The sequence below is a fragment of the Typopeltis vanoorti genome, chromosome 4 (assembly GCF_054136105.1).
Source record: "Typopeltis vanoorti isolate ZY-2024b chromosome 4, IOZ_Tvanoo_1.0, whole genome shotgun sequence".
Classification (NCBI taxonomy): Eukaryota; Metazoa; Arthropoda; class Arachnida; order Uropygi; family Thelyphonidae; genus Typopeltis; species Typopeltis vanoorti.
The window spans coordinates 75,333,222-75,360,310 of NC_143552.1; the positions used below are offsets into that span (position 1 = coordinate 75,333,222).

At 34.9% G+C, this 27,089-nt stretch overlaps 1 protein-coding gene across 1 annotated transcript in view; it reads right to left on the bottom strand.

The window, feature by feature from the left end:
• LOC150107421 (transcription initiation factor TFIID subunit 1-like) overlaps positions 1-27,089 on the bottom strand; it is a 688,572-nt gene that overhangs the window by 37,298 nt on the left and 624,185 nt on the right. Inside the window, exon 35 of the mRNA XM_090391849.1 lies at positions 21,723-21,900. Coding sequence (XP_090247975.1) covers positions 21,723-21,900 — 178 coding nt within the window. The remainder of the gene's footprint in view (positions 1-21,722; positions 21,901-27,089) is intronic.

Sequence of the window (27,089 nt, forward strand, 5' to 3'; positions counted from 1 at the left end):
AGTAGATGTACAGAAAGAGTGCCTCACAGTACAAACAATGCCAATAAAATAAAACAATTAACTTATTGAACTTACTAATATTTTGCTGGTTTTCCCAGAAAACTTCAGAGCACAAATTACAGTTATGAAAGGCACAGAGCAGTCAACTAGATCACTGCAGAAACAATTCAAATTGTAAAAAAAAATATGTGCCAGATAACAATAAAGATATTTGGAGAAGTCAGATCTTTGAGAAATTAAATACAGTCATACTTGAGGTTGATGAATGCTTGATAGCTGATGCCGATTCCAAAAATAGTTTCAAACCTACAGCAACTTCTGCGTAATACTGATGTTATCTTCTTCCCTTTAATTCTCTGTGAAGGAGTATCCAGAGCATTGTCTGCCAGATACAACCATGCAGGTGATCACAAATGTTATTTTTACAGTCTATTCTTCAAGGCACATGTTAACTGATCTGTTAACTAGTCTGATCAAAGCAGATTGAACAAATGGCTTCTATGAATGGAAAGGATAATGAACCATCAGGTGGTCATGTTCATAATGTTTCTAGAAACACTATGAACATGATTACCTGATGGTTCAACTACAACTGTCACTTTTTTTTTTTCTATCATGGAGTTTATTTTTAGATGCATGCTGTTAAGATGTTAAAAAGGTATCCAATATGTCTAAGTGATGAGGCCAAATAGCAAACATATCACCAACATAGCACTGCCAAACTACTGGTTTATAACTTTGCTGAGTATTTGGTTTTCAAAATGTCTATACAGAAGTTGGCTAGTCAGGAGAAAAGGGCAGGGAATCTACTGCAGTCTCATTTAGTTATATGCATATATTTCCTTTCCATAAAAATAACAAGAATAAATGGTGAATTTAAGTAATTCAAATATGTTGGGGAATGGGGGGTTTAATGAGGTCAGTGTCAAAGGTACATTAGTAAATAATGAAGGCTGATCGTAACATAGAATCTGTCAGGTTTAGTTCTTTTTATTAATGTTTTAAAGAGAAGAGAATTTTTAATAAATAAGGGAGAGTGGCCTATGAGTATGAAAGGGTTAGAAAGTTTAACATGATAGGTTTTTAACTTTCTGGCAATTTCTTTGAGGGAAAATGAGACTTTTTTTTCCATAATTTTACTCTTTTCTTTTGAGATTTGGTAGGATCTCAATCCATAATCTGATATGTAGAGGAGTCCTTAAGAATATTACTCATTTTTCTCTTATAATCTGTTTGGTCCATAATGAAGTTGTGTTTCCCTAATCTGCTTTGGTTAGGGAAACAGTATTTCTGTATAATGCTAATATTTCCTTAGGTTAAATGTTACTCTTCGGTGGGTTGGATTTTGTCTGATTCTGGCCACATCTAAATGAACATTATTAGCCACTGTGGGTGAGAGATCGCAGATACCACATTCCATGCTGGTCATTATTTCCAAAACTGGTACTTTTCTGGGAGTGATGACAAAATTATGACCCTGACTAAGCATACTGATTGTATCTTCTGAGAGCATCTGCGAAGATAAATCATTGTTGCCATAAAGCATCAGTGTTAAAAAGCTTCATATTTTTTCAAATGATGGTTCTTCACTTTTTCAAATTCTTTAGTCAAAGCATTTTCAGATATGTTATAGAGAATCACATTTCTGGGTTTAGGATTTCAGAAAGTTTGTTCTATAAAGAAGAGATGGTAGAAGTGATTTTAAGGCAGGGAATCCACTGCAGTCTAATATTTAGTTGCATGTATATATTTCCTTTCCATAAAAAATAACCAGAATAATTGGTGAATTTCAGCAATTCAAATATGTTGGGGATGGGGGGGTGGGGGTTAATGAGGTCAAGAGTGTCCAAAGTACATTAGTAAATAATGAAGGCTGATCATAATGTAGAATCTGTTGGGATTAGTTCTTTTTATTAATGTTTTAACCTCCCCACCGGTCAAGGTGGATGAAATAGTGAGACCAAATTGCACTTTGTATCCATGTTATTCAACGGGTGTTACAGAATCATATCCAGGTTTAGCTGGACATCTACAGATGTCATGGCTGGTTGGGGTGTTAAAGAGAAGAGATTTTTTAATAAATAAGGGAGAGTTGCCTGTCATGCTGATCTGTTCTCAGATTAATGCTAAGCTCACCCATGTGTGAATATGCTTGGGGTTTTGTTGAACAGAGCTTGTCTGAATCATAGACAGAAATGGTGTTCATGTTCTTGCATCTTTTTAGGAAGGCAAGCAGATTGAGTCATGTCAATTTTAATTTCCATTTACCTAGCATGTTTTGTGTGCAATTGCTTTTCAGTGCAGATCTAGTTAAGTGCCATGTTCTTGTAATAGTTGCAATTTGTGTTCTTAAGAAGCTGGATAGAAATATCCAGCTTCTATGATTCTTGTCTGAATCATAGACAGAAATGGTGTTCATGTTCTTGCATCTTTTTAGGAAGGCAAGCAGATTGAGTCATGTCAATTTTAATTTCCATTTACCTAGCATGTTTTGTGTGCAATTGCTTTTCAGTGCAGATCTAGTTAAGTGCCATGTTCTTGTAATAGTTGCAATTTGTGTTCTTAAGAAGCTGGATAGAAAACTAGCAAACTAATAAAAAAAAAAAAATATATATATATATATATATATTTTTTTTTTTCTCTCTCTCTTGGTACTGTTTATGCTGTGAAACACATCTCTAGAAGGTTCATGCACTTGTATTTGCTGAGGTTTAAATCTTCACTTCTCTAGTAACTCAATGCAAAGATTGGAAGGATAATCAGGACCAAGTCTGATATGCAGTACTGCAGAATGATTTAAATAGGCTGGAATTTTTGTCATGTGCAAATGATTCTTGGTTCAATGTTAGTAAATGTGATAGTCATGCACTTGGTATAATTAAATATACCAAATTAGATATATTAGATATATTAGATATATTATGCTAGAAGAAACTCATCAGGCTAGGTATCTTGGAGTTTTAGTAGATAGAAGGATAAAGTTTAAGGGTCATATAGCAAAGGCTACAAATACAATCATCAATTTCCTGATATGTACCACCAAGGGGGGGGGGGGGTTCAGGTTACTATGACAGCACTACATGATTAAGTTTACATTATTATTAATCTCCTATGAACAATTTTCCTCCAAATCAATCTATTACTTGTGTCATATGTAACATTTCGTGCTTCTAAGGCACTTCTGAACAAATCAGTCTACCCAGACCTTGGTTTTCCTCTGAGTCTCTTTCTTGCCATCTTGACATCAATCACCTGTTTTGCCAAACTTTCTTCACCCATTCAATTTCAGTTGTCATACCACCTTAGATTACCTCTGCTAACATGTTCTTGAATGCTAATAATGTCAAGTTCCTTTCTAGTATCTTCATTTTTAATATGATTCTGCCATTGATTCACTTTCTAATTTTTCTCAGAACCCTCATATCTGCAATCTCCAGTCTTAGGACCAACTCTCGGATCCATAACATAAAACTGGTTTAAACACTGTTTTGTATATTGCTAGTTTGGTGTTTTGGCTAATTTCTCTCTTATTCCACATACATTTATTCAGCTGGCTACCCACCATACCAGCTTTGCTTACTCTGTTATCTATTTCTAGGTTTAACCTGCCATCTTCACTGTACCTAAATAGCTGAAATATTTTTAGTCACTGTACCTAAATAGCTGAAATATTACTTGTTCTATAGGATTTCCATTCAGAATGCAGCTAAAGTTTTCTATGCTCCTGCCTATTTTCATAGTTTTGGTCTTTTTATTGCTGATTTTTATGCCAAATTTGTAACAGCTATTATTCAATTTAGTTAGTGATTCCTGGAGACTTGCAATGGATGTGTTTAGGAGTACACCATCATCTGCATAAAGCAAAGAGCTAAATTTTACATCTCCAATTATAATAATCAGGCTTGATGCCACTTTCTTTCATCAATCAGCAATAACCATGGGTTCAATGCCCATAGGTGTCTGATGCCATCTTGATATGGTTCTTCCACTGCATTCTGTTTTGAGCAAGATGACCCCGTTTATGTACAGAGTTTCTGCACAATTTGACAATGTCATCATCCCATTCTCTGTTTGGTCTTCCTTTTTTGTTCTTTCCTTCAATCATCTCAAACAGCAGCGTTTTTAATTTCCTCTCATCGTTCATTCTACATATATGGCCAAAGAGACAGTTTCCTTTTGATTGTATTTGTCTATAGATTTCCTCATTGACTTTCTTTTTTTTTCACTTTCTGGATCCAGCTTATTCTTAAGATCTTTCTATAGCATTTCCCCTTGAATGCTAATATCCTCCTTTCAGATTCTCTCAGGAGTAACCAGGCCTCACATCCACAGAGCATGCTGCTGAAGATACAGGTTTCTACAATACACAGTTCAGTGTATATCTTTATAGCTCGGCTCTTCCATATTTTGTCCATGGCTTTTAAGATAGCTGTTGTTCTGGCTATTCTAATTTTTACCTCTTTTTCTGTGTTCAAGTCATGCATCATGTGGCAGCCAAGATATATTACTATCATCTGTGGTAACTTTGTTCAATAACTCCTGTTGACTAAATATCATTGTTTAAGTTTTTTCAAAATTGACATTTGGTCCATATCTTTTTCCTACCTCATATAGTGTTTGCAATGTCTGTTCCAGCCTTGCTGCATCATCTTCAATCAGGATGATGTCATCAGCAAAGCAGAGGTAGTTCATTCTCATGCCATTTATTGAAATGCCTCCACCTTCTTCTTTAATCTTATCTAGTGTTCTTCCCAAATGTGTGATGATGGTGATTGGTGATATGGGGTCCCCCCCCCTTGTCTTGTGCTTTGACTAGTGGCAAACCAATCTCCAGTCACAATTGCTATTCTCACTGTTGCTTATGATTGGCTGTTTATATCTTTCACAACAGGCAAATCAATTTATTGTCCACACCAGGGCTGGATTAAGCATTAAGCAAAATAAGCACGTGCTTAGGGCATCATGGAAAGGGGGGCACCACAGAATTTCTGCTTTAGTTAGATGACGAATTTAATTTAAATTAACTTTTAATTAGTTTTTCATTGTTTTTTTATCTTTTCTTACTGTTACTTTGTTTCAATAAATAATGATGTGTAGAAGGCCTAATAAAACTCTAACCACGTGTATGATGGTTCATTTACACCATATTATCACTTACGACGCTTTCTGGCACTACCACTGCATCAAATGAGGTATTTTATAATTAACATAACCATTTTATTTTTTTTATTTTCCTGTCTTTTTTTTTAGGTCTTGTTTTAATAAATTATGTCTTATAAAAGGCTCTAGAAGCAAATATAAAACAAATCACGTGGTTGTCTCAGAAAGGCGCCTCCGGTAAAAGGCCCAGCTGTCGCAGAAGTGTGACTCCGGTAAAATAAGAGTTAATTAAAGCATGAAAGCACAAGATTCAGCTATAAGCTGAAATTAAATTGTTCGTATGATTTTGCCTGTGATATGTGTAATTGTGTTGATTGCCACCTAATAATCAACAAAATAATCTTTTTATTTCTGTATTTAACAGATCCCAAGAACCAAGATGAAACGTGTTCAGTTAAGTGGTGCACAAAAGTGAAAACTATCAAAAAAGAAACAAGAGGAGACTTTGGAATTAGATTCCAAGACTGCAAAGCTGACTGATTTCTTCACACAAGTTCCACAACATTATATACCAATTCCTGATCAGAGCCAATCTCAGTCATCAGAAAAGAGGACACAAATACCACTTTGAAAATCACTTCAAAATCAAAATATGATGTTGGAATCAGCAAGGTGTCACAAGCAGGTTCATCTAGCACATGTCTCACTACTGACCTCACTTTGTCTGTAAATTCTCTTGATATCTCTACTGCAAATGATGATGCAAGTTGCTTTACAAAACATTCTGAGGTTGAAATAACTGCTAAAAATGAAAGTTTAGTGGGCCATGGTGATGGTGGTGAAATGATTCAGTCTGCAAAAAATGAAGTAAATATAGCAAAAGATCCAGGATTGTGGCTAGATTTCTCTGCTGATGACGTGGCTTATTGGACTGCTTGTTGACCCAGTGACTGTCAACACCACAATGGGCCATTTGACAAGTCTTACCGACATTTCAGTAGTGGCAAACCAGTAAGTAAGATACTGTTTGCAGAAACTTTTTGTTGGGACAAAAGCCAATGCTGAGGAATACAAGAGAGAGTGGTTATTGTATTCACCATCAACGGGATCAGTTTATTGTTTTGTTTGTAAACTGTTTGCTCCTAAAAATTTCTCACATTTTGTTACAAGAGAAGGGTTCAGTGATTGGCAAAATACTATTGTAATTAATCAACATGAAAAAAGTACTCACCAAGACTCTATGCTAACATGCTTAACTCACAGACAAGGTGTAGGGTTGGGACAACAGTTGGAAAAACAAATTCAGGAAGAGTGTGATTACTGGGAACATGTCCTGAGGCGTGTCATAGCTGTTATTCGTATGTTAGCTGAACATGGCTTGACTTTTCGAGGAACAGAAGAAAGATTTGGATCATTGCAAAATGGGAATTTTTTAGGGCTGCTTGAGCTCATAAGTCAGTTTGATCCATTTTTAGCAGGTCACATTGCGAAATATGGAAATTGTGGCAAAGGAAATCCTTCTTATCTGTCCAAAGCCACTTGTGAGGAACTCATTCAACTGATGGCTCAAAAGGTCCACGTGCTTATTGCTGATGAAGTAAAATCTTCTGGTTATTTTAGTTTGTCAGTTGATTCAACACCAGATCTGTTGCATATCGACCAGTTAAGTGTTGTACTTAGGTACTTAAAAGATGGACATCCTATTGAACGCTATTAACCTTACTGGAAATGAAAAGTCATACCAGTGAGGAAATGGCAAATCAGGTGTTGCAGTACTTACGTAAAGTTTGTCAGCTAAACTTTTCAAAATGTAGGGGGTCAGTCATGTTATGCTACTAACATGTCTGGGTGTTATAAGGGGATGCAGCAAAAATGTTTAGAAACAAACAAGTTTGCTATATATGTGCCCTGTGCAGCTCATTCACTAAATTTGGTAGGCCGAAGTGCTGTTAACTACTGTCAAGAGGTGGTTAATTTCTTCTCTACAGTGCAGTGGCTCTATACCTTTTTTTTCAGCCTCAACCGGCCGGTGGACAATTCTTAAAGGTTGTATTGAAAATGAAAATGTCTTAAAACCCCTCTCTGATACCAGATGGGAGGCACATAACAGCAGCAATTTTGAAATCTTTCCTTCAAATTTTAGAAGCGTTAGACTGTATAGCCGAAGACCAGTCACAAAAGGGAGACACTAGAAGAGAAGCAGATAATATTGCAAATAAGATGCAAGAGCTAGAATTCGTTTTTATGTCGAATTTTTGGGATGAGATTTTGCAAAATTTTCATAGAGTAAGCCAAGTTTTACAGAATGAGGATGTCAACTTAAAACATGTGCAGATCTGTGTGGATCATTAGCTGACCAATTGTGCACTTCGCGAAATGAATTTGAAAGATATGAAGCAGCTACAAAGGAAGTGCTACAGATGTTGATTACAAGGCAGCTCAAACTCGCAAACATATCAGAAAGAAGGTACCCAATGACGGAGATGCTCCAGAAGTATATCTGCCAAAGATAAATTTCGTATCACCACCTTTTACACAATTGTTGACAAACTTGAAACTGAGATGAGAAGAAGAGGAGAGATATACAAAGAAATAGCGAGATTTTCTTTTCTAAGTGATGTGCTACATAATGCTACTTCAGTGACTTCATCATCTACTGAAATTGAAAGGTATTCTCAGTGTTGTCAAAAGTTAATTGATGCTTACCCAGAAGACTGGAACACTAATTTCTCAGCTGAGCTTCAGCAGTTTCACTCATATGTGCGCAATAAGTTCAGTGCAACAAAAAATGTAAAAACAAGATTCGGTCATGCTGAACTTTATAAAATAATTGTAGAAGACAATATTGAGTGTGACTTTACAAACGTAGACATTGCTTTTCGTATATTTTTGACATTAATGGTCACAAATTGCTCAGCTGAGCGTTCATTTTCTCAGTTGAAGTATATTAAAAATCAGTGGCGGCCTGTACATAAGCACTGCGACACTGCAGCACTCCCAAGGAAAAATTGAAGAATTTAAATTTTGTTTGTGTTTATAAATACAGTGGTATCTCGCTAATCCGAATCTCTTTAGTCCGAACCCTCCAGTAATCCGAACTGCAATTGGAAAGAAAAAATTTTATTTATTACATATTATTTTGTGTACTATTATTTTTATTTAATAATTATTATTTTAACTTATTTATTTTATTATTATTACAGTACAATATTTTTTTCATACTGTCGATTGTACTGTACTGTAGGCCTATTTTGATTTATTGTGTGTTCACATTTGCTTTTTTAATACTGTACAGTACGTACTGTATTGTCGGCATAAATCACTGCTGTTGTAAATGAACTGATTAGTCACCACTATTGCACAATGTTTGTGTATCTTTAATCCCTTCATTGACGACCTAGCCTAAAGTCTGGTTGTACATAACGCTCAGTTTTTCTTTGGCTATTGAAATGAAATGTTGTCTGAGTTGTCATTTATTGTTTTGTTTTCATAAGTTTTCAGTGAATACATTTTCAGGAAAACATATTATCAATTGTTTTAGTTTTTCATTTTTTTTTCAGCTTTTCATTAACTTCATTTTTTATTTTGCTCTTTTTAACACTAAAATTTATTTCGTTAAAATGGCTACCGGGTCGAAGCCTACCAAACAAAAACACGTAGCATTATCATTTTGTCGGATAAGTGTAAAATAATTCAGCGCCTAGAAAAGGTTGAAGCGGCCGTACAACTTGCTACTAAATAAGTCGGCAAATCTACAATCAGTTAAAAAAAAAAAAAAAAAAAAAAAAAAAAAAAAAAAAAAAAAAAAAGACAGGATTTTAACTTATGTTTCAACCACAAAAGGACCAAGCAAGGCTTGGTCCTTAAATGACAAACTCTGAAAACAAGTGATTTTTCTTTACTTGATTCTGCTGTTTTACACATGGTTTCTTCAAGAAAGAAGTCCTCATACTGCCATCTTCGGAGACATTTTAAAGCAGAAAGCTAAGCATTTCCATTCAAAAATTTACTGAGATCAGAAATTCAAAGCAAGTGATGCTTTAAAGCTAGAAAAATTTAAGAAACAGCACGGTATTTTGTATCTATCAATATCAGGGGAAAAACTGTCTAGTGATGTTTCTGCATAAAACCATTCGAAAAAGCTTTTTTAGAAAATATTCTTGAATTAAATTTAACTGATGATCAAATTTATAATGCAGACGAAAGTGGTGTTTGTTCGAAGTCGTGAACAGAAAAAAAAAAAACTCTAGTTCACAGAAATGAAGCCTCAGCGCCTGGTCGAAAAATGTCCAAAGAGCATCACGATCATGCCTTGTGCAAATGCCTCAGGAAAAAAATAACAAATTAAAGTTACTTATGACTGTAAAATCAAAAATCCCGAGATCATTTAAGAACTGCTGCCTTTTGGTTTTGTACTGAAGTCAATGTCAAGGATGGATGAATGTCACTTTTTTCAAACTGGTTTCACAATGATTTCGTACCGTCTGTTAAAACTTATTTAAAATCCCAGAATTTAGAACATAAAGTACTTTTATTATTGGATAACTATCCTGGACATCCTCCGCAGATGAATTGATTAGTGAGGACGGAAATTTTACGGCTATGTTTTTGCCTCCAAACTGTACTCCACTGTCGCAACCAATGGATCAGAACATAATACAATTCATTAAATTAAAATATCGTAAAGACCTGTTTTTAAATGTAATTTCCCAAAATTATGACGTTACCACATCAATAAAAAATATAAATTTGAAGGATGTAGCATTCTCAGTTGCTGCTGCTTGGGAAGCCGTCGAATCTAAGCAATTAGAGCGTCATGGGGAAAAAAAAAAATGTGGCCTTCTGGAATTTACCAAGATAACTACGGTGATACATGAAAAGAGGATATTCAAAACATGCATTTGGTTAAAAATATAAATTTAGATGTTGAAATTTCACAAATAGATGTTACGGAATGGATTACAGGTAAAATTGAAAGTGAATTCGAAATCAAATAAGATGCTGAAATTATAAATATGACGATAAAGAACTCGAAGAAAAAAAAAGTAAAACATGAAGAGGCATTTGACAGTTTTAATGTGTGTATAGAATGGGCTAAGCAGAATCATATGCCATTCCACAAAATTTTATTGCTAATGCAGCTCCGAGAAGAAGCATTAAAAAAAAGTTTAGCTGTCAAGAAGCAAAAGAAAATCGGTCACTTTTTTTACAAAGAAATAAAAAAAACTTTTTGTGTTATTTTGTGAAACTTTTTTTGGGTTGGTGTACAAGAAAGTGATATATTTCATGCAAATTAAGTTATGTACTGAACTATACAATTTTATTAAATCAGAATCCTCAACAATACAGGTACATACAAACTAAATATTTTACTAAAATAAACTGGTGTACTGTATTATTTGTTAAGTTTTACATTACAGTAGCTTTTTTCTATCAGTTACTTTATTTATTTACAGGATTAAATTGATGTACAATTAGAATCTGATTATTTTTGTCTTAAGCGCTAGTTATTGTTGTCTCTTGGGGAAAATTTCGCTAATCCAAACTTTTTGTTACTCTGAATGAGCACGGTTTTTATTAGTTCAGATTAGCGAGATAGTACTGTAATAACAATGCTTACAACATTATATAAATGCAATATAACACATTAAAGGTTACAGCTTATGTTTCGACAGTGATTGGATAGTCAATAATTGGAATTGTTCGATTATCGCTTTAGATTACGAAACAAATACACTGTGATCTAATGCAGTGTCGGAATTATCAAATTCGACTAATCGCAGCCAGTCTCGCCGATATTCATTTGCACTTGTGATTGCACGTTACAAGTCATTCCAACACTGCTTGTTGGGCAGTGTATCGTATGCTTCCGCGTTATTTCTGTGAGATACAAAACTTTTATTATTGGTACATGTTCGTGGTGAGGGTGAACTATTTTTTGCAAATCTTTTTTATTCTGTTAAAATAACATATAATTATTTATTTATTAGATATAAGGCTGAATTATGACGAATATCACTGTTGAAAATATGAAAAGAATTTTTTTTTTCAATTATCGTTACACAAAACAAATACACTGCGATCTAATGCAGTGTGAGAATTATTGTGTTTGGAGAAATGCAGCCAGGCTCGCCGATAATTGTTTGCGCTTGCGATTGCACATTACAATCATTCCAACACTGCTTGGTTGGGCAGTGTATCATATGCTTCCACGTTAATTTTGTGAGATACAAAACTTTTATTATTGGTGTTTATTCGTGGTGAGGGTGAAATATTTTTAATAAAGCAATTTTTTAATATGTAAATTTATTTATTAATAAATTGGATACTGATTAGGAAAAAATATTTTATTAGTTTTTTTATTTATTTTATTTTGTATATGCAGCACCCCCACTTAAAATTTTCACTGGCTGCCACTGTTGAAAATCCCATCAGAACAACTATGCAACAAGGCAGGTTGAATGCCTTATCTCTACTAAGTATAGAAGCAGATGTGTTACGTAAGATTAATTTTGAGGATCTGATCAAAGACTTTCCAATTAAAAAAAGTAGGAGAAAACTTTTCAAATCTAAATAAAGTTGAAGTATACAAAAATAAACATTATTTTCCATCTTACTATAAGTTTTGTTTCATTTTGAAAAATAAAAATTTATTTTATGGTTTATTATTGTTTATATTTTGAATTACATATATATGGGGCACCAAAATCTTTTAAGTGCTTAGGGCCTCTATGGGTCTAAATCTGGCCCTGGTCAACACCACAGGATTCCAAGACAGCCCATGTTATATTTTGGTCAATGTTATCAAATGCTTTTTGGAAGTCCACGAAACAGCAATATATCTTTTTGTTCTTTCTTCAAGCTTTCTCTGCTATTAGTCTTAGTAAATTTGTTGCACTGTACTTCGATCTTTTCGAAATGCGGCTTGCTCATCAAGAAGATGTGCCTCCATATGACTATTCAGACTTTCTGTAAGTATTTTCATCAGCACTTTGCAAGATGACTCATTAGTGCAATAGTTATGTAATTGGTGCAATCTAAAGCACTCCTTTCTTATGAAGAACAACCAAGACCAACATTTTCCACTCTTCAGGGGGGGGGGGGGGGCTGATCTCCATATTTCATTACATAGCTTATGCATTTCTTTTACAACCAATTCTCCCCCATATTTTAGCATTTTGCCTATTATGTTATTATTTCCAGGATTCTTGTTGTTCTTGAGATGTTTTACAGCCCATACTCACCTCCTCTTCCAAGATGTCATTTTCAAAGATCTCTGCTGGTGCAGAGATAGCTTTTAGTTCTTTGATTACTTCTGTTGCAGTATTATTTAGTTAATTTTTATATAGTTCACTGCAATATCTTGTCCATCTGTGTATGATTTCAGTCTTCTATCAATACTTTCCCATCTTCATCTTTGACTGCTACTGATCTTGTTTGCCACTTATTGACATTTCTTATAAGTTTATAGACTTCTCTAGTTTTGTGTTCTCCATAGTAGTTAAATGTCTTTGCATCGATCCTGCAGCCATTTGGCTTTATCAGATCTTGCTGCTTTCTGTACTTCATTGCATTTTTGACAGTATAACTCATCTGCTGCCTCTAAATTATCTCTTTTAAGTTTCAGTTTGCTCTTCTCTTGTACTAATTCCAGGGTTTCCTGAGTTATCCATTTCTTGATCTTTTCTCTTTCTGGAATTATTTCCTCTACCCCTTTTTTTTAGTACTGTAGTCAGTCATTCTGCTCTAGTATTTATATTTTGTTTCTCACTTGTGGTCTTAAACCTAGCTTCCACTATGTTCTGATATGCTGTTCTTAGCCTATCTTCATTTAGTCTTGAGATGTTTTTAGCTTTTTTGGAACTTTCCTTTGTATTTCTGTTTCAGTCTTATATTTGCAATCACTAAGCTGTGGTCTGAATCAATATCAATTGCTTGGGATGATCTGCACTGTTGAACTGACCTTCTCCATTTCTGGTCTATTAATATCAGGTCGATCATATTCCTGTGCCTGCCATCAAAGGTTGCCATGTTCATTTACGACAATCTTTTTGTTGGAATTTGGTATTGCAAATCATCAGGTTGTTATCAGTGGCAAATTCCAGAAGCAACTCTCCACATTCATTTCTTTCTCCATATCCAAATTTTCCCATAACCTTTTCCCATCCTGTGTTATTTCTGCCAATCTTTGCATTCCAGTCTCTTCCAGTGACGAGTATATCTTGCTTTGGCACCTCATCAATTTCTAGTTGTAGATCTGTTTAAAATCTCTCAATAAAAGGCACATAGACTTGAATGTCATGATATTAAATGGTTGGGCACTGAATCTTGCAACCATTATTCTTTCACTAACTGGGTTGAATCCTATCATTGCCTGACAGGCCTTGTTACTTAGCAGGAAACCTATGCTTACTTCATTACCTGACAAGAGAACTCTTCCACTATTTGTTTCTCCTGACAGTATCCATCTCATTTCTGAAATACCCAAGATGCTGCATCTGAATTTCTTCATTTCTTCTTGAGGCAACTGCAATTTTCCGTTGTCCATAGTGTATGGGCATTCCATGTACCAATTGATATTCCATCCTTTACAAGCTTGAGTTTGATTTTTTTGGCTATGTTTTCAGTAGCTGATTTTTCTATCCAACCCTGATTGCTTGATTGTGGATGCGGACATTGTTTGACCATGCGACATCTGAGCTGTCACGAGTCTTTTCTCTTGTTCTTTGGCATCAAATTTCAATTACATTTTCTTTTTACTGTCCACATATCGACACTCTAGTAGATGTCCAGCTAAACCTGGATATGATTCTGTAACACCCGTTGAATAACATAAATTTCTTTCATAAATTTTCTTAATTACAAATACAACTCAATGCATAATTGCAATGCTGAAATGAACTTTAACATGTAAAGATAAGGAGGTCATTTTGCCTCTTTACAAAGCCTTGATAATACCTCACTTGGACTATTGTGCACAGGTCTGGTCTCCTGGTTTCGGTGATAATTCTACATTGCAGAGAGAAAGAGTGTGTGTGTGTGTAAAGGAAAGCATTAAAAATGATATCAGATTTGTGGAATACTGATTATGAAGATAGATTGAGAATCTGTGGACTTCAGACAGTAACAAAGAGGAGAAAGAGGGGTAATATGATTGAGACTTACAAGTTTCTGAAAGGGTCATACAGAATATCAGTAGATAGAAATTTTCATTTTATGGAGGGTGGGAAAAGGACAACATGGCATCCTTAGAAGTTGAAAATGAATGCCTTCAAGATAGGGAATTGAAAGATTGATATTTCTCTCATAAGGTGATGTATGGATGAATTCAGGAACAGGTATGATGACAGCTGTTGCATATAAGAGACCTCCAGAGAGTCCCTGACTCTTTGGAAGTCTCTTAATAACAAACTGTTCAATTCTGCATCATCAACAAAACTGAATATTTCCTTTCAAATCATGTTCTACATCATTCAAATTAAGGGGATATTAAATCCCACATTGTTTTAAAACCGAATAATGTTTTTATCTTTAGCAGCAGTAATTGTTTTTATGATTTTGTAGAAAAGTAAAGGAATAATAGTGGCAAATTCAACAGAGCACTGTCCATGAAGGTATCTGTTTATATAAATTTGAATAATGTTTATATCGCCGAAATGAAGCCTATTGGCTCTTTATATTTAAGTAATTTTCTACATCATTTATGAATAAAGTGAACAGCAGTGGTCCAAACAGAGAACATTGCAGCTTATCACTAGCTACTATTTTTTTTTTTTTAATATCTGACCCTAAACACAAAAGGTCACAAAGACCTATATCACATCAGTGCTGTATGGATAAAAAGAAAGGCAGAATCTGTTTACATATTTTTTGATCAAATAATGGTTGTATTCTTTGGGGAAGGCACAGTGGGAAAGAAGCTGTTCCAAAGAACAGAAATAGATAGAATGAAAGAAGGGGCAGAGAAGCTGGTTTGTTGAGTTTCAAGCTAGACTGTAAAAGAGTGTTGGTTAGCAGCAGTAATTGTTTTTATGATTTTGTAGAAAAGTAAAGGAATAATAGTGGCAAATTCAACAGAGCACTGTCCATGAAGGTATCTGTAGAACAGGCATAGAGGAAATTGAATGTCTGCAGAAGAGGAATTGAAGTGGATTCATGAACGAGGGATCGTTAATTAACCAGATTGTCACCTTCCGGATAGAATCTGGCAATCTTAGAATTTTTGTGCACCAACCCAAATATGTGAGAAAATTTTTCATGGTGGACAGATTTAGGATTTGTATAAAGTGAGCAACTGTAAAAGATGAAGTGGTGTCTTGTGCTGAAAAGTACACTGAGTTTTTTGGGAACTGTAGAAGCTAAGGTTAAAATGTGTTTGTGCCAGCAAAGGATGGAGGTGTAGTCAGTCTAGGAAGAGAAATTTGATTGTGTTTGCATACCTGGGTGTTATTGAAAGTTAGAAGGATGTTAGCTGTTTCTTGTGAGAGTTCAGACAGGACTGAGTTTTAATGGCATTGAAGTCTACATAGATCCTTTCTCTAATAATTATAGCTAAGCAATTGGAGTTAATATTGGAGTTTACATTCTTGATCTGCCATGATGCTGATCATGGTGGATCTTGTGTATTCTAACAATTGAGAGCTACAACATTTGTGAAATGAAAAGAAGGAATGGAATGTGCTGTCATTAACAAAGCTATAGATAGGATTTGAAGTCTATGAGAGTAGGCCATTTATATATAAGAGTTGATTACATATCTGTGTGCTGTCAACCATATAAAGAACTTACAGACCTAATTACAGATATAATGATCTGTAACTGTTTCTTGGTAAAAGAATATAATAATTTCTTTACAAATTTAATTAAATTTGTTTCTTGTGATACATAAATCTTTGGTTGTAGCGTGCTGGATGGATAAAAGCCAACAGATATGCAACACTTCTTGATAAGTTGAAACTTCCAACTGCTGTTTCTTATATGCTTATTATGGATAACAAATATATGATTTCTTTCCATCATCATCATCAAATTCTTGATATTTACCCTCAAGGGGTGTACAGGATATGATAGTACTATATGAAAAATTTACATCATTACTAACTTCCTATCTACAATTTTACTCCAAATCAATCTATTACCTGTCAATGCTCCAACATTGTCTGATCCTATACTTCTAAGGCATTTTTTACCATATCAATCCACCTATATCTTGGTCTTCCTCTGGGTCTTTTTCCTGCCAACCTGGCAGAGAACACTTGTTTTGCTAATCTTTCCTCTCCCATTCTGTTTATGTGACCATACCACCTGAGATTAGCTCCACTAACACATCCCTGGATGCTAACAATGTCAAGTTCTTTCCTAATATCCTCGTTTTTAATATGACATTGCCATTGATGTCATCTGTTCACATCTCTAATCTTTCTCAGGACTCATCTGTGGTCTCTAGTCTTTGGTCAAGAGTTTTCAGATCCATAAGTTAAAACTGGTTTGAACACTGTCTGCATAACAGATAATTTAATGTTTTGACTAATTTCTCTCTTATTCTATAGGTTCTCCACTCACAAATCAATTAATATTTTCGATGCTTCTGCCTATTTTTATTGTCTTTGTCTTGTTATTGCAGAACCTTCATACCATATCTATTACAACAGTTACTCAACTTAGAGAATCTTGCAGACTTGTAGCAGATTTATTTAGAAGTATAACATCATCTGCATAAAGCAAAGAGTTGACATTAACATCTCCAATTTTGATATTAGATTTAATACCACTTTCCTTCATAATGTGATCCATATAGATAATGAATAACAGAGGGGATAATGTACATCCTTGTCTCACACCAGATTTAACATTGAACCATCTTCCTGTACTTCCTTCAATTGTAACTGCCGACTTACAACTCAAATAAAGACTAAGTATTGCTTGATATAATGGCCCACTGACACCATACAACTGTAGCGTTTTGAGTAGCATCTCTCTTGGCACCTTGTCATATGCTTTTTCCAGATCTACAAAACTTAAATACAGATCTTTGTTATATTCCCATGATTTCTCAACTATTTGTCGTAAAGTGAAAATCTGATCTTGACAGCCTCTATTTGGCCTGAATCCAGCTTGTTCTTCACCAAGCTTCTCTTCTACAATCCTTCTCAACCGTTTCTCAAGTATACTTGCATATATCTTACCAGGATCACTCAGTAGAGAAATACCTCTGTAATTCCCACATTCAGTTTTATTTCCCTTTTTATATATGGGTACTATGAGAGTTCTACAACAATCATCAGGAATTCATGCCTCTGTCTAGCGGTACTCTGAACTATGCAGTGCAACCACTGTAAGGCTTTCATACCTCCATACTTGAGCATTTCTGGTCGAATATCATCTAGTCCAGCTGCCTTTCCACATTTCAGACTTTTGATGGCTTTTTCTACTTCAAGTATGGATATGTATTGCTGATTATATGCCTAGTCAGTGTTTTTTTTTATTTTTTATTTTTTTTTTTTATCACTGTGCTGTCATCGCTGCTAGTTTCATTTAGCAAATTTTCAAAGTAATTACTTCATACTTCAAGGATGTCTTTTTCTCCAGTTTTCATATCACCTTTATATCTCTAATTCCTTTTACAGCACTCTTTCCTCCATTTATAAGCTTCTTCAACAACCTCCAGAATGGCTTGCCACCTTCTTGATAATTATTTTCTATGTTCTTACCAATGTCCTCCTATGACTTTTGTTTAGCTAGTTTTATACAGTGTTTAGCTTTCTTACATTTGTGTCTGTATTCTCTAAGAGCGCAAGCTGACTAATTTATCAGGAACTTTTGATATGCTTTCTTCTTTTCCTTTACTGCCTGTTTAACTTCCTGTGTCCACCATGGAATTCTGATTTTTCTTACTGGCTGAATCAATCAATGTTTTCTTCAGAGCTTGACACTGAATCTCCAAGGTTTGATTCCTGTTTTCAAACTCTTCCATTTTTCTTCAATCATGGTGTGTTTTAGTCTGCAGTTCACATCTGAGAGCTGCTCAACTTTCATTTGCTTTAAAACTTTCTTAGATGTTCTTCTTTTCTGTATGAAATTCAATTTTATCCTGCTCAAGACTAAATAGTGATCACTTTTAATTTCAAATCCCTTGTACACTCTAGTGTCTGCACCAGAGAGAAAACATCACAATGAACAATAACACAGTCAATGAGACTTTTCTTATTCCTTGCATCTTCTCTACATGTGAATTTGTGCACATTTTTATGTTGGAACATGGTGTTAGTAATAATCAGTCCATGTCATGAGTAGAAATCCAACAAGTATCTGCCATTATTAGCTTTGCTCTTTTCTCCAAATTTTCCCAAAATATTTTTGTATGTCTCACAATCATTTCCTACTCTGCTATTTAGATCCCCAACAAGGACCAACTTTTCATTTTTCATTGTGTCAGTTGCTTTCTCTAAAGCCTCAAAAAATTCCTCCACTTCTACCTTAGTAGAACCTTCTGTGGGACCATAGGCACACAGAAGTCTTATTGTCTAGTTCCCCATTCTGATATTTGCCCACATGACTCTACTTGAGACTGCCTGCCATTCAAGAAGATTAGCCTCGTATTTAGTGTTGAATACTATAGCTACTCCTTCTTTTCCTTGATTGTCATTGCCTGAATATAACATTTTGTATTTATTGCTCAGAAAGATCTCGCCAGTTTTTGCCTTTTTTGTTTCAGTCACCCCTATTATATCGATCTGGTACTTATCTAATTGCTCAGCTAGCTCCATTTCTTTACTATTCAGGCTTCCTATGTTGACAGTACCGATCTTGAACTCTAGTGATATTGAGTTGGGGTGTGTTTTAGGGTTTGTTCCAATAGCTGACTTTTCGCTGTTTACCCTAGTTCCCGGGTAAAAACAATGGGGACCTTGTTTAACCTGGTGATGCCCCAGCCAGCATGAAATTCTGTCATGTTATACCATCATTTAATATTGTGGTTTAAGCCAATAAGAATACAATTTGGTTGGCTAAATCCCAAATGATCAATTTGCCAAAATGCTACCTAGGTTCGACTCCTACGGAAACACTATTACTGATCTCAGACTTAAGTATTAATTCAAAGAAACCTCAATCATGATCTATTGCAGCTGAAATCAATAATTACTCCAAGTATATCCAAAAATGATTTAATAAATTAAAGATCATTTACAGGAATTATATACATAACTCATCTAGTAATATATAAAGAGAATTATATTATGAATCAAAAATATTAAGTCACTCACACACACACACACACACACTATCTCTCAAATCAGATTGCAAACAAATTAAGATGAACATACATTGAGCTCAACTAAATTTAACACACTCAATAATGACAACATATTGGCCAAGACACAGCATCATGTAAACCTACTTAACTCAGTTCTCTCAGTGAACTAAATAGAGTAGATAAATTATATCAGTTTCTGTTCTGCATCCAGAGTTAAGTTTATTAGTAGTCATCCAAATCACTTTCAACATAAGGAGAATTTAACCGAAAAAAACAAAATAATCCTACCTTTCAGTAGTTGAGAGAATATTCAAACAAATGCCAGAAAAAGTTAAGCAAGTTTCAGTAGTTGGAAGGGAATCAATCATTTGATGCTGTTGGCACACTCTCCCTCAATGAGTCTTTGTACTCCTTGGAGGTGTCACATAATAATAATAATAATAAAATACTACTTCCATTCCAAAGGAAGAAATATGAGTTCTTGCATTGTATAATGAAAGAACACATTTTCGTTTTTTTTCTTTCCAATTATCAAATGACAGAAGGGATTATCAACTGTTCCTTTATTTCATCAAGTGATCAGAAACTTCAGAGCCAAATTGTTCCATAACTTTAAATTTACCCCTCTCATTGTTATGCTATCTTTCCTTCTCAACTTCTCAGCTGTTATTTTTTAGTGTTCCCTGTTGCTAATGCAACAAATACTGTGTGACATCATGCAGACTGTGTCAGTCACATCCAGATTCCTCACTATGCTTAAGTGATATTGCTGTCAACATATGCCTTTGTTAAGAGGTAAATATCTTTTAAAAACTTCAAAACAATATTACTACACACTTTTCTTCAGTATTTTCTTGCTCGATGCATCAAAAAATCCTCCATACATTGAAGAAAATTGGTTTCTGGTTTCAGAATTGCTCATGTCAACAACAACATTAAATGCTAACAGCACATATAATCAATATAACAATGGTTGGAAAGAAGTCAATAGAAATCATTGGACAAGACACAGCATCTGCACCATGTCATAAGGCTGCTGTTGTAACTGTGATTTGTGGACATGAATGTTGCCAGACTAGGCTGGCCTCCACAGAACCCTGATCTCAACTTCATGCAACATAACAAGTTAGGTGTTTGGAGCCAGTATAAACTGGAGGAATATGATGCTCCCAAGTGCAACTGTGTCTAGGTAAAATGGATTTGAGAAGAGAACTGATGGAGTTTGAAAGAGGCATTGTGACAGGATGCCATGATGCAGGCCTATCCGTTTGGCAAATTGTTGACAAATTGAGCCATCCCAGGTCAATAGTTAGCGATACCATACAGAGATGAAAGTGTAGGGAGTCAACTACAAGTACTACTTGCAGTGGACGACCCACACTCACTAGACATGACCATTATGCTACAAAGAATAATACATAAAATCCATCATTTGTTGGATTTTATGTATTATCCTTGAATGCAGAGTTCCAGGCATCAAATGGAACATGAATCTGCACAAAAATATTCAGAACTAAGGCTCACAACATGGGTTTTCATGGTAGGATTGAAATATGCAAGCCCCAACATTACTGAAATCAACATGCAGCATCGTCTTCAGTGATGCAAAGAGTGTGTGTGTGTGTGTGTGTAGTGGTATGTGGAAACTTGGAAAGCTATGTTATGGAGTAATGAATCACACTACACCCTCAACTGAGCAGATGGATGGATGTGGCAGATGCCTGGTGAACATCTCTCACTAGGGTGCATGAAATTCAAAGGTGGTAGTGTGATGGTATGGTCCTGTTTTTCCTGGTTGGGCCTCGGACCTCTGTTTGTGGTGCCACAAACACTAAACTCTGAGGGTATCTGAACATTCTGGACAGTGCAATGCTTCCTACTTTGCAGTATTTCTACAAAACTGATTATTGTCCCTTACAGCAAGACAATGCACAATGTCATAAGGCTGCTGTTGTAACTGCGAGTTGTGGACATGAACGTCACCAGACTAGGCTGGCTTGGTGATGTTCATGTCCACAGAGCCCTGATCTCAACTTCATTGAACATCTGTGGGATTAAGGTGGGCACCATGGCTGTTTCTTCTTCAGGCTATTTTCAAGCAGTGTCTTTCCATATATGTTCAATTTTGGCCACATTTACACTATTAATATTTTACCAAACACATATAGGGCTCAACAAATATGATTTGGCTTTGGAACTTGGTGAGTAGATTTCACCAGCTGGCAAGTAGCTGCAGACTAAACAAAATAGATTTAGTGTTTTTTTTTTTTTTTTTTTTTTTTTTTTTTAAATTTAATTATAAGTCTCAATAATCACTTATTTTTTAATGAAAGTGTATGGTAAACATTTTGTACAACATATTACTTACCATTATACAAGATACTATTCTCCACAATTTGATTAATATCTTGCAAGAATTCCTCTCGGTTTTCATACTTGTGCTGTTGAAGTTTGCTTCTCATTGTCTGTAGATCCATAGGCCTTGTAACTATAGTGTAATAATCTGGAACTGCTTTAGCACTCACAGGTAGCCAGAATGGTTGGGTCTAAAATAAGAGTCGTTAAAGGTGACAGAGTAATGACAAAATTTTCCTCTTAGTTATGAATATTCAAAAGGTGAAAGCAGAGAATTTATATCTACTACATGAATACCACTTATGTTTACATATTAGCATTCTCTCTATCACAGTGTTGTGACCTCCAATCTTGCACTAATTTCTTTATTCAATACCTACCTACTCACCAACCTATTAATAAGAGGGAAATAATTGTTTTGCATCCTTTCACAATAACAGTATTATCACTTTGAACAATTTGGTTTGATAACTTCATAACATCAACAATGGCATCATTACTAACTATGCTTGATTCTTAAATAAACTAATACTTATTTTCCAATGTAATTTATTTGTGAAAGACTATAAGTATCAATCTAAAGTCTAATAATGATATACCTTTTTCTTATGAATCGAGTGCAATAATCTGTCACAAGCTTCAAAGGAATAGCACTTAGCACTAATTAATGCTCTGACATTGAAGGTTAATCATATCTACATAGCATGCTATGACTATCAATTTCATACATTCCCAGGTCAGTATATCTGTCTTGCAAAATGAAAAACTGAGGTTTCTGGGAGGAAAAAGTCTGTTTACTCTGTATGAGAATGGCTAACTACTCACCTTTGACTGAAATTCATGTCTGGAATAAATCTCACATAGGGACTTTGTTAAACAGTTTAAGATTTAATTTCTACTATATTCATGTACATCATAATACACTTCTTCAGGAGGGTGAAATAAAAAAAAAAGTGACATTTCATTGAATGGATTTTGCAATTAAGCAAGCTAATGGTATCAGTAATACAAAATATTTGAAATAAACTCAATCTACTACAATATTCTATATTATCTGTACTAATATTTTGTATGTCTACTTCAGTCACACTAAAATTCAGCATGCCTTAATATCGATTCTTCGTATCCTTGATGCCATTTGAACCCAGATCTTTCCAACTAAAGAACATTAACAATACCAATTGAAAAAAGATAGTTCACTATAATAAATTTCCTTTAGAATAATGGCATCAGTAATACAGAATATTTGAAAGTGACTCAATGAGAGTCTTCTACAGTATTCTGTATGTCCACTTGAATTACTCTAAATTTCAACATGCCCTCATATAAGTTCTTTGTATCCTTGATGGCACTTGAGCTCAGATCTTTCCAACCAAATAAGTTTAGCATTATTAACTGACAAATGAAGCTTTTATCAGTCTACATTGCTTATACATTAGACTCTTACCATAGTGAACTTAGAGTTAATGAGAATTTGGGGTAATGGAGTTTGCTATAGCAAATTTCCTTTAGAATAATCGACTCATGGGATTTTGATCAGGATTTTCAGTATTGTTATAACAAAATCTGCTTTGATAGCTGACTGCATGCATTACGCCTAAGAGAGGAAGAGGATAAAACAAATGTGCATTTGCATTAATGAAAGGCAGGAACAATTCAGGATTTACTATAATTTTCATAATCTTAATTTAGGCAAATAGGGTTTTTAAATTTAAGACAGATGCAAATACGAAGGATTACTCAATGGTAAAAGCAACTGGGAGAAAACCTCCACGTAATCTTTAAAGCAATGCAAAGTGCCAACTAGGGCTTCCCCTTTTCATGGTGTTCACCATTAGTAGGTATCTACCTGCTAATGGTGAACAAATGAGGATTGCCTGGCAATTTGAGATTTAGCTTACCAAATTGTATTCTTATTGGCTTAAAATAAAATTATGATAAAACATGATGAAATTTCATGCTAGCTGGGGCATCGCCAAGTTAAACAAAGCTCTCCACTGTTTTTTTTTTCAGAGAACTATACCAAAAAGAGAAAAGTTGGCTAATGGAACAAACTCCAATTCAACAGCAGCAGAATTCAAGAATGGTACTATCAACAGAAAAGAAATGGAACTGGCAGAAGAATTGGATAAATACCCAATAAACTTAATAAGTGTTACAAAAATAAGACAAATACAGGCGAGATGCATCTAAGTAACATATACAAATAATACAAGATGTTATATTCAAGCGATAATTACAGAAAAGAAGGAATAGCTACAGTACTCAACACTAAATATGAAGATAACCTTTTGAATGACAAGCATTATCAAGTCAAGTGATGTGGGCAAATATTTGAATAGGAAATTGGACAATAACTTATTTGTGATTATGTCACACAGAAGACTGCTAACAAAAATGGAGGACTTTTTTCAGACATTAGAGGGCAACAGACACAAATTTGGTCCTTGCTGGAGATTTAAACAGCACAGTAGGAAGTGTTCGCAAGATTATAAAAATGTTTTGGGCAAATTTGGGAAAAGACCAAAGCTAATAATAATGGTAAGTAACTGTTGTATTTCTGTTCAGGACATGGACCAGTCATTACTAAAACCATGTTTCAACATAAAAATGCCCACAAATTCCGATAGAAGATAACAAATTAGAAAGTAGACAAAAGTAGAAATTCTCATTAAGTAGGTTATTGTTGATAATGATATTTTCTGGGTTCAGTACACAAGAGTATACCAAGAATCTAAATAGAAAAGAACATTTAGATTTGAGCAGGATAAAATTAAATATTGTATTTGAAAAGAAAAGTAAGAAAGTTTTAAAAAGAATGAAAGTTTAGCAGCTTTTGGAGATGAACAATAGTCTCATATACACAAATATTATTAAGTAAAAATGAATACGTATGTAAACAAGAACCAAAATTTGGAGATTCAATGGAAGACCCTGAAGAAAACACTGATTCAGCTAGAGGAATATGATGAGGTTTATCTGCAGGGATGGTGGACTTAAGAAGTGGAGAAAAAAGTCAAGTCAAGAAAAAAAAGAAAGTGTGCTCTGAGAGAGTACAGAAATAAATGTAAGAAAGTGAATTAATGTGTCAAACTAGATAAACAAGGGTGCTTAAGAGTCAAACTGTATAACTGAGAGGAGACCTCCACATAGCCTTTAAAGGAATGTGGAGAACCGACCTGGGCTTCTGACCTAACGTTCAATCTTCACTTTCTCATAGTGCACCCTGTTGGGTATCTACCTGGATACTGAATGAACGAGGATGGGCTGGCAATTTGGGATTTAGCCAACCAAATTGTATTCTTATGTTAAACCAAAATAAAAATGATGGAACAACATGACAAAATTTCATGCCGTCTGGGACATCGCCTGGGGAAAACAAGGCCCCCCGTTGTTTTCCCCAGGGAACCAAGGTGAACAACGAAAAGTCAGCTACTGGAACAAATCAGAAAACACATCCCAACTCAACATCACCAGAGTTAAAGATTGGTACTATCAACAAAAGAAGCCTGAATGGCAAAGAAATGGAGCTAGCTGAGGAATTAGATAAATACCGGATTGACATAATAGGGGTGACTGAAACAAAAAAGACAAAACTAGTGAGATCTTTCTGAGCAATAAATACAAAATGTTATATTCAGGCCATGACAATCAAGGAAAAGAAGGAGTGGCCATAGTATTCAACACTAAATACGAGGCTAATCTTCTTGAATGGCAGGCAGTCACAAGTAGAGTGATGTGGGCAAATATCAGAATGGGGAACTGGACAATGAGACTTATTTGTGCCTATTGTCCCACAGAAGGTTCTACTAATAGAAGTGGAGGAATTTTGAGGCTTTAGAGAAAGCAACTGACACAATGAAAAAGGAAAAGTTGGACCTTGGAGATCTAAACAGCCGAGTAGGAAATGATTGTTATACATACAAAAATATTTTGGGAAAATTTAGAGAAAAGAGCAAAGCTAATAATAATGGCAAATACCTATTGGATTTCTGCTCAGGATATAGACTGCTTATTACTAATACTATATTTCAACATAAAAATGTGCACAAATTCACATGGAGAGAAGAGGCAAGGAATAAGAAAAGTCTCACTGACTATGTTATTGTTGATAGTGATGTTTTCTCCCAGGTGCAGGACACCAGAGTGTACAGAGGATTTGAAATTAGAAGTGATCACTATTTAGTCTTGAGCAGGATAAAATTGAATTTCATTTTGAAAAGAATAACATGTAAGAAAGTTTTAAAGCGAATAAAAGTTGAGCAGCTCTCAGATGTGAACTGTAGACTAAAATACACAAAGATTATTGAAAAAAAAAAAAAAAATGAAAGAGTTTGAGAACAAGAACCAAACCTTGTAGATTCAGTGGTAAGCCTTGAAGAAAACCCTGATTGATTCAGCCAGAGAGGCATGTGGTGAGGTTGTCTGCAATGATAGAAAAATCAGAACTCCATGGTGGACACAGGAAGTTAAAGAGGCAATGAAGGAAAAGAAGAAAGCACATCAAAAGTTCCTGGCAAATAAGACAGCATGTGCTCTTTGAGGATACAGAGACAAATGTAAGAAAGCTAAACACTGTGTAAAACTAGCTATACAAAAGTCATAGAGGGACTTTGGCAAGAACATAGAAAATAAATATGAAGAAGGTGGCAAAATATTCTGGAGGTTGTTGAAGAACCTTAGAAATGGAGGAAAGAGTGCTGTAAAAGGAGTTAGAGATGATAAAGGTGACATGAAAAAGGGAGAAAAAGATATCCTTGAAGTATGGAGTAATTACTTCGAAAAATTGCTAAATGAAACAAGCAGTGATAGCACATTGGTAAAAAACACTCAACAGGCATACAGTCAGGAATACATATCCATACTTGAAGTAGAAAACGCCATCAAAGGCTTGAAATGTGGAAAGGCAGTAGGAGTAGATGATATTCTACAAGAAATGCTGACATATGGTGGTATAAAGGTCTTACAGTGGCTGCACTGCATAGTTCAGAAAGTCTGGACATAGGGACGAATTCCCAATGATTTAGAGCTCTCATAGTACCCAAATATAAAAAGGGAAATAAAACTGAATGTGAGAATTACAGAAATATTTCCCTACTGAGTGTTCCTGGTAAGATTTATGCAAGTATACTTGAGAAACGGTTGAGAAGAATTGTGGAAGAAAAGCCTGGTGAAGAACAAGCTGGATTTAGGCCAAATACAGGCTGGCTTTAAGACTCAGATCTTTACTTTATGACAAATAGTCGAAAAATCATGGGAATATAACAAAGATCTGTATTTAAGTTTTGTCAATCTGGAAAAGGCATATGACAAGGTGCCAAGAGGAAAGCTATTCAATACGCTACAGTTATATGGTATCAATGGGGCATTATATCAAGCA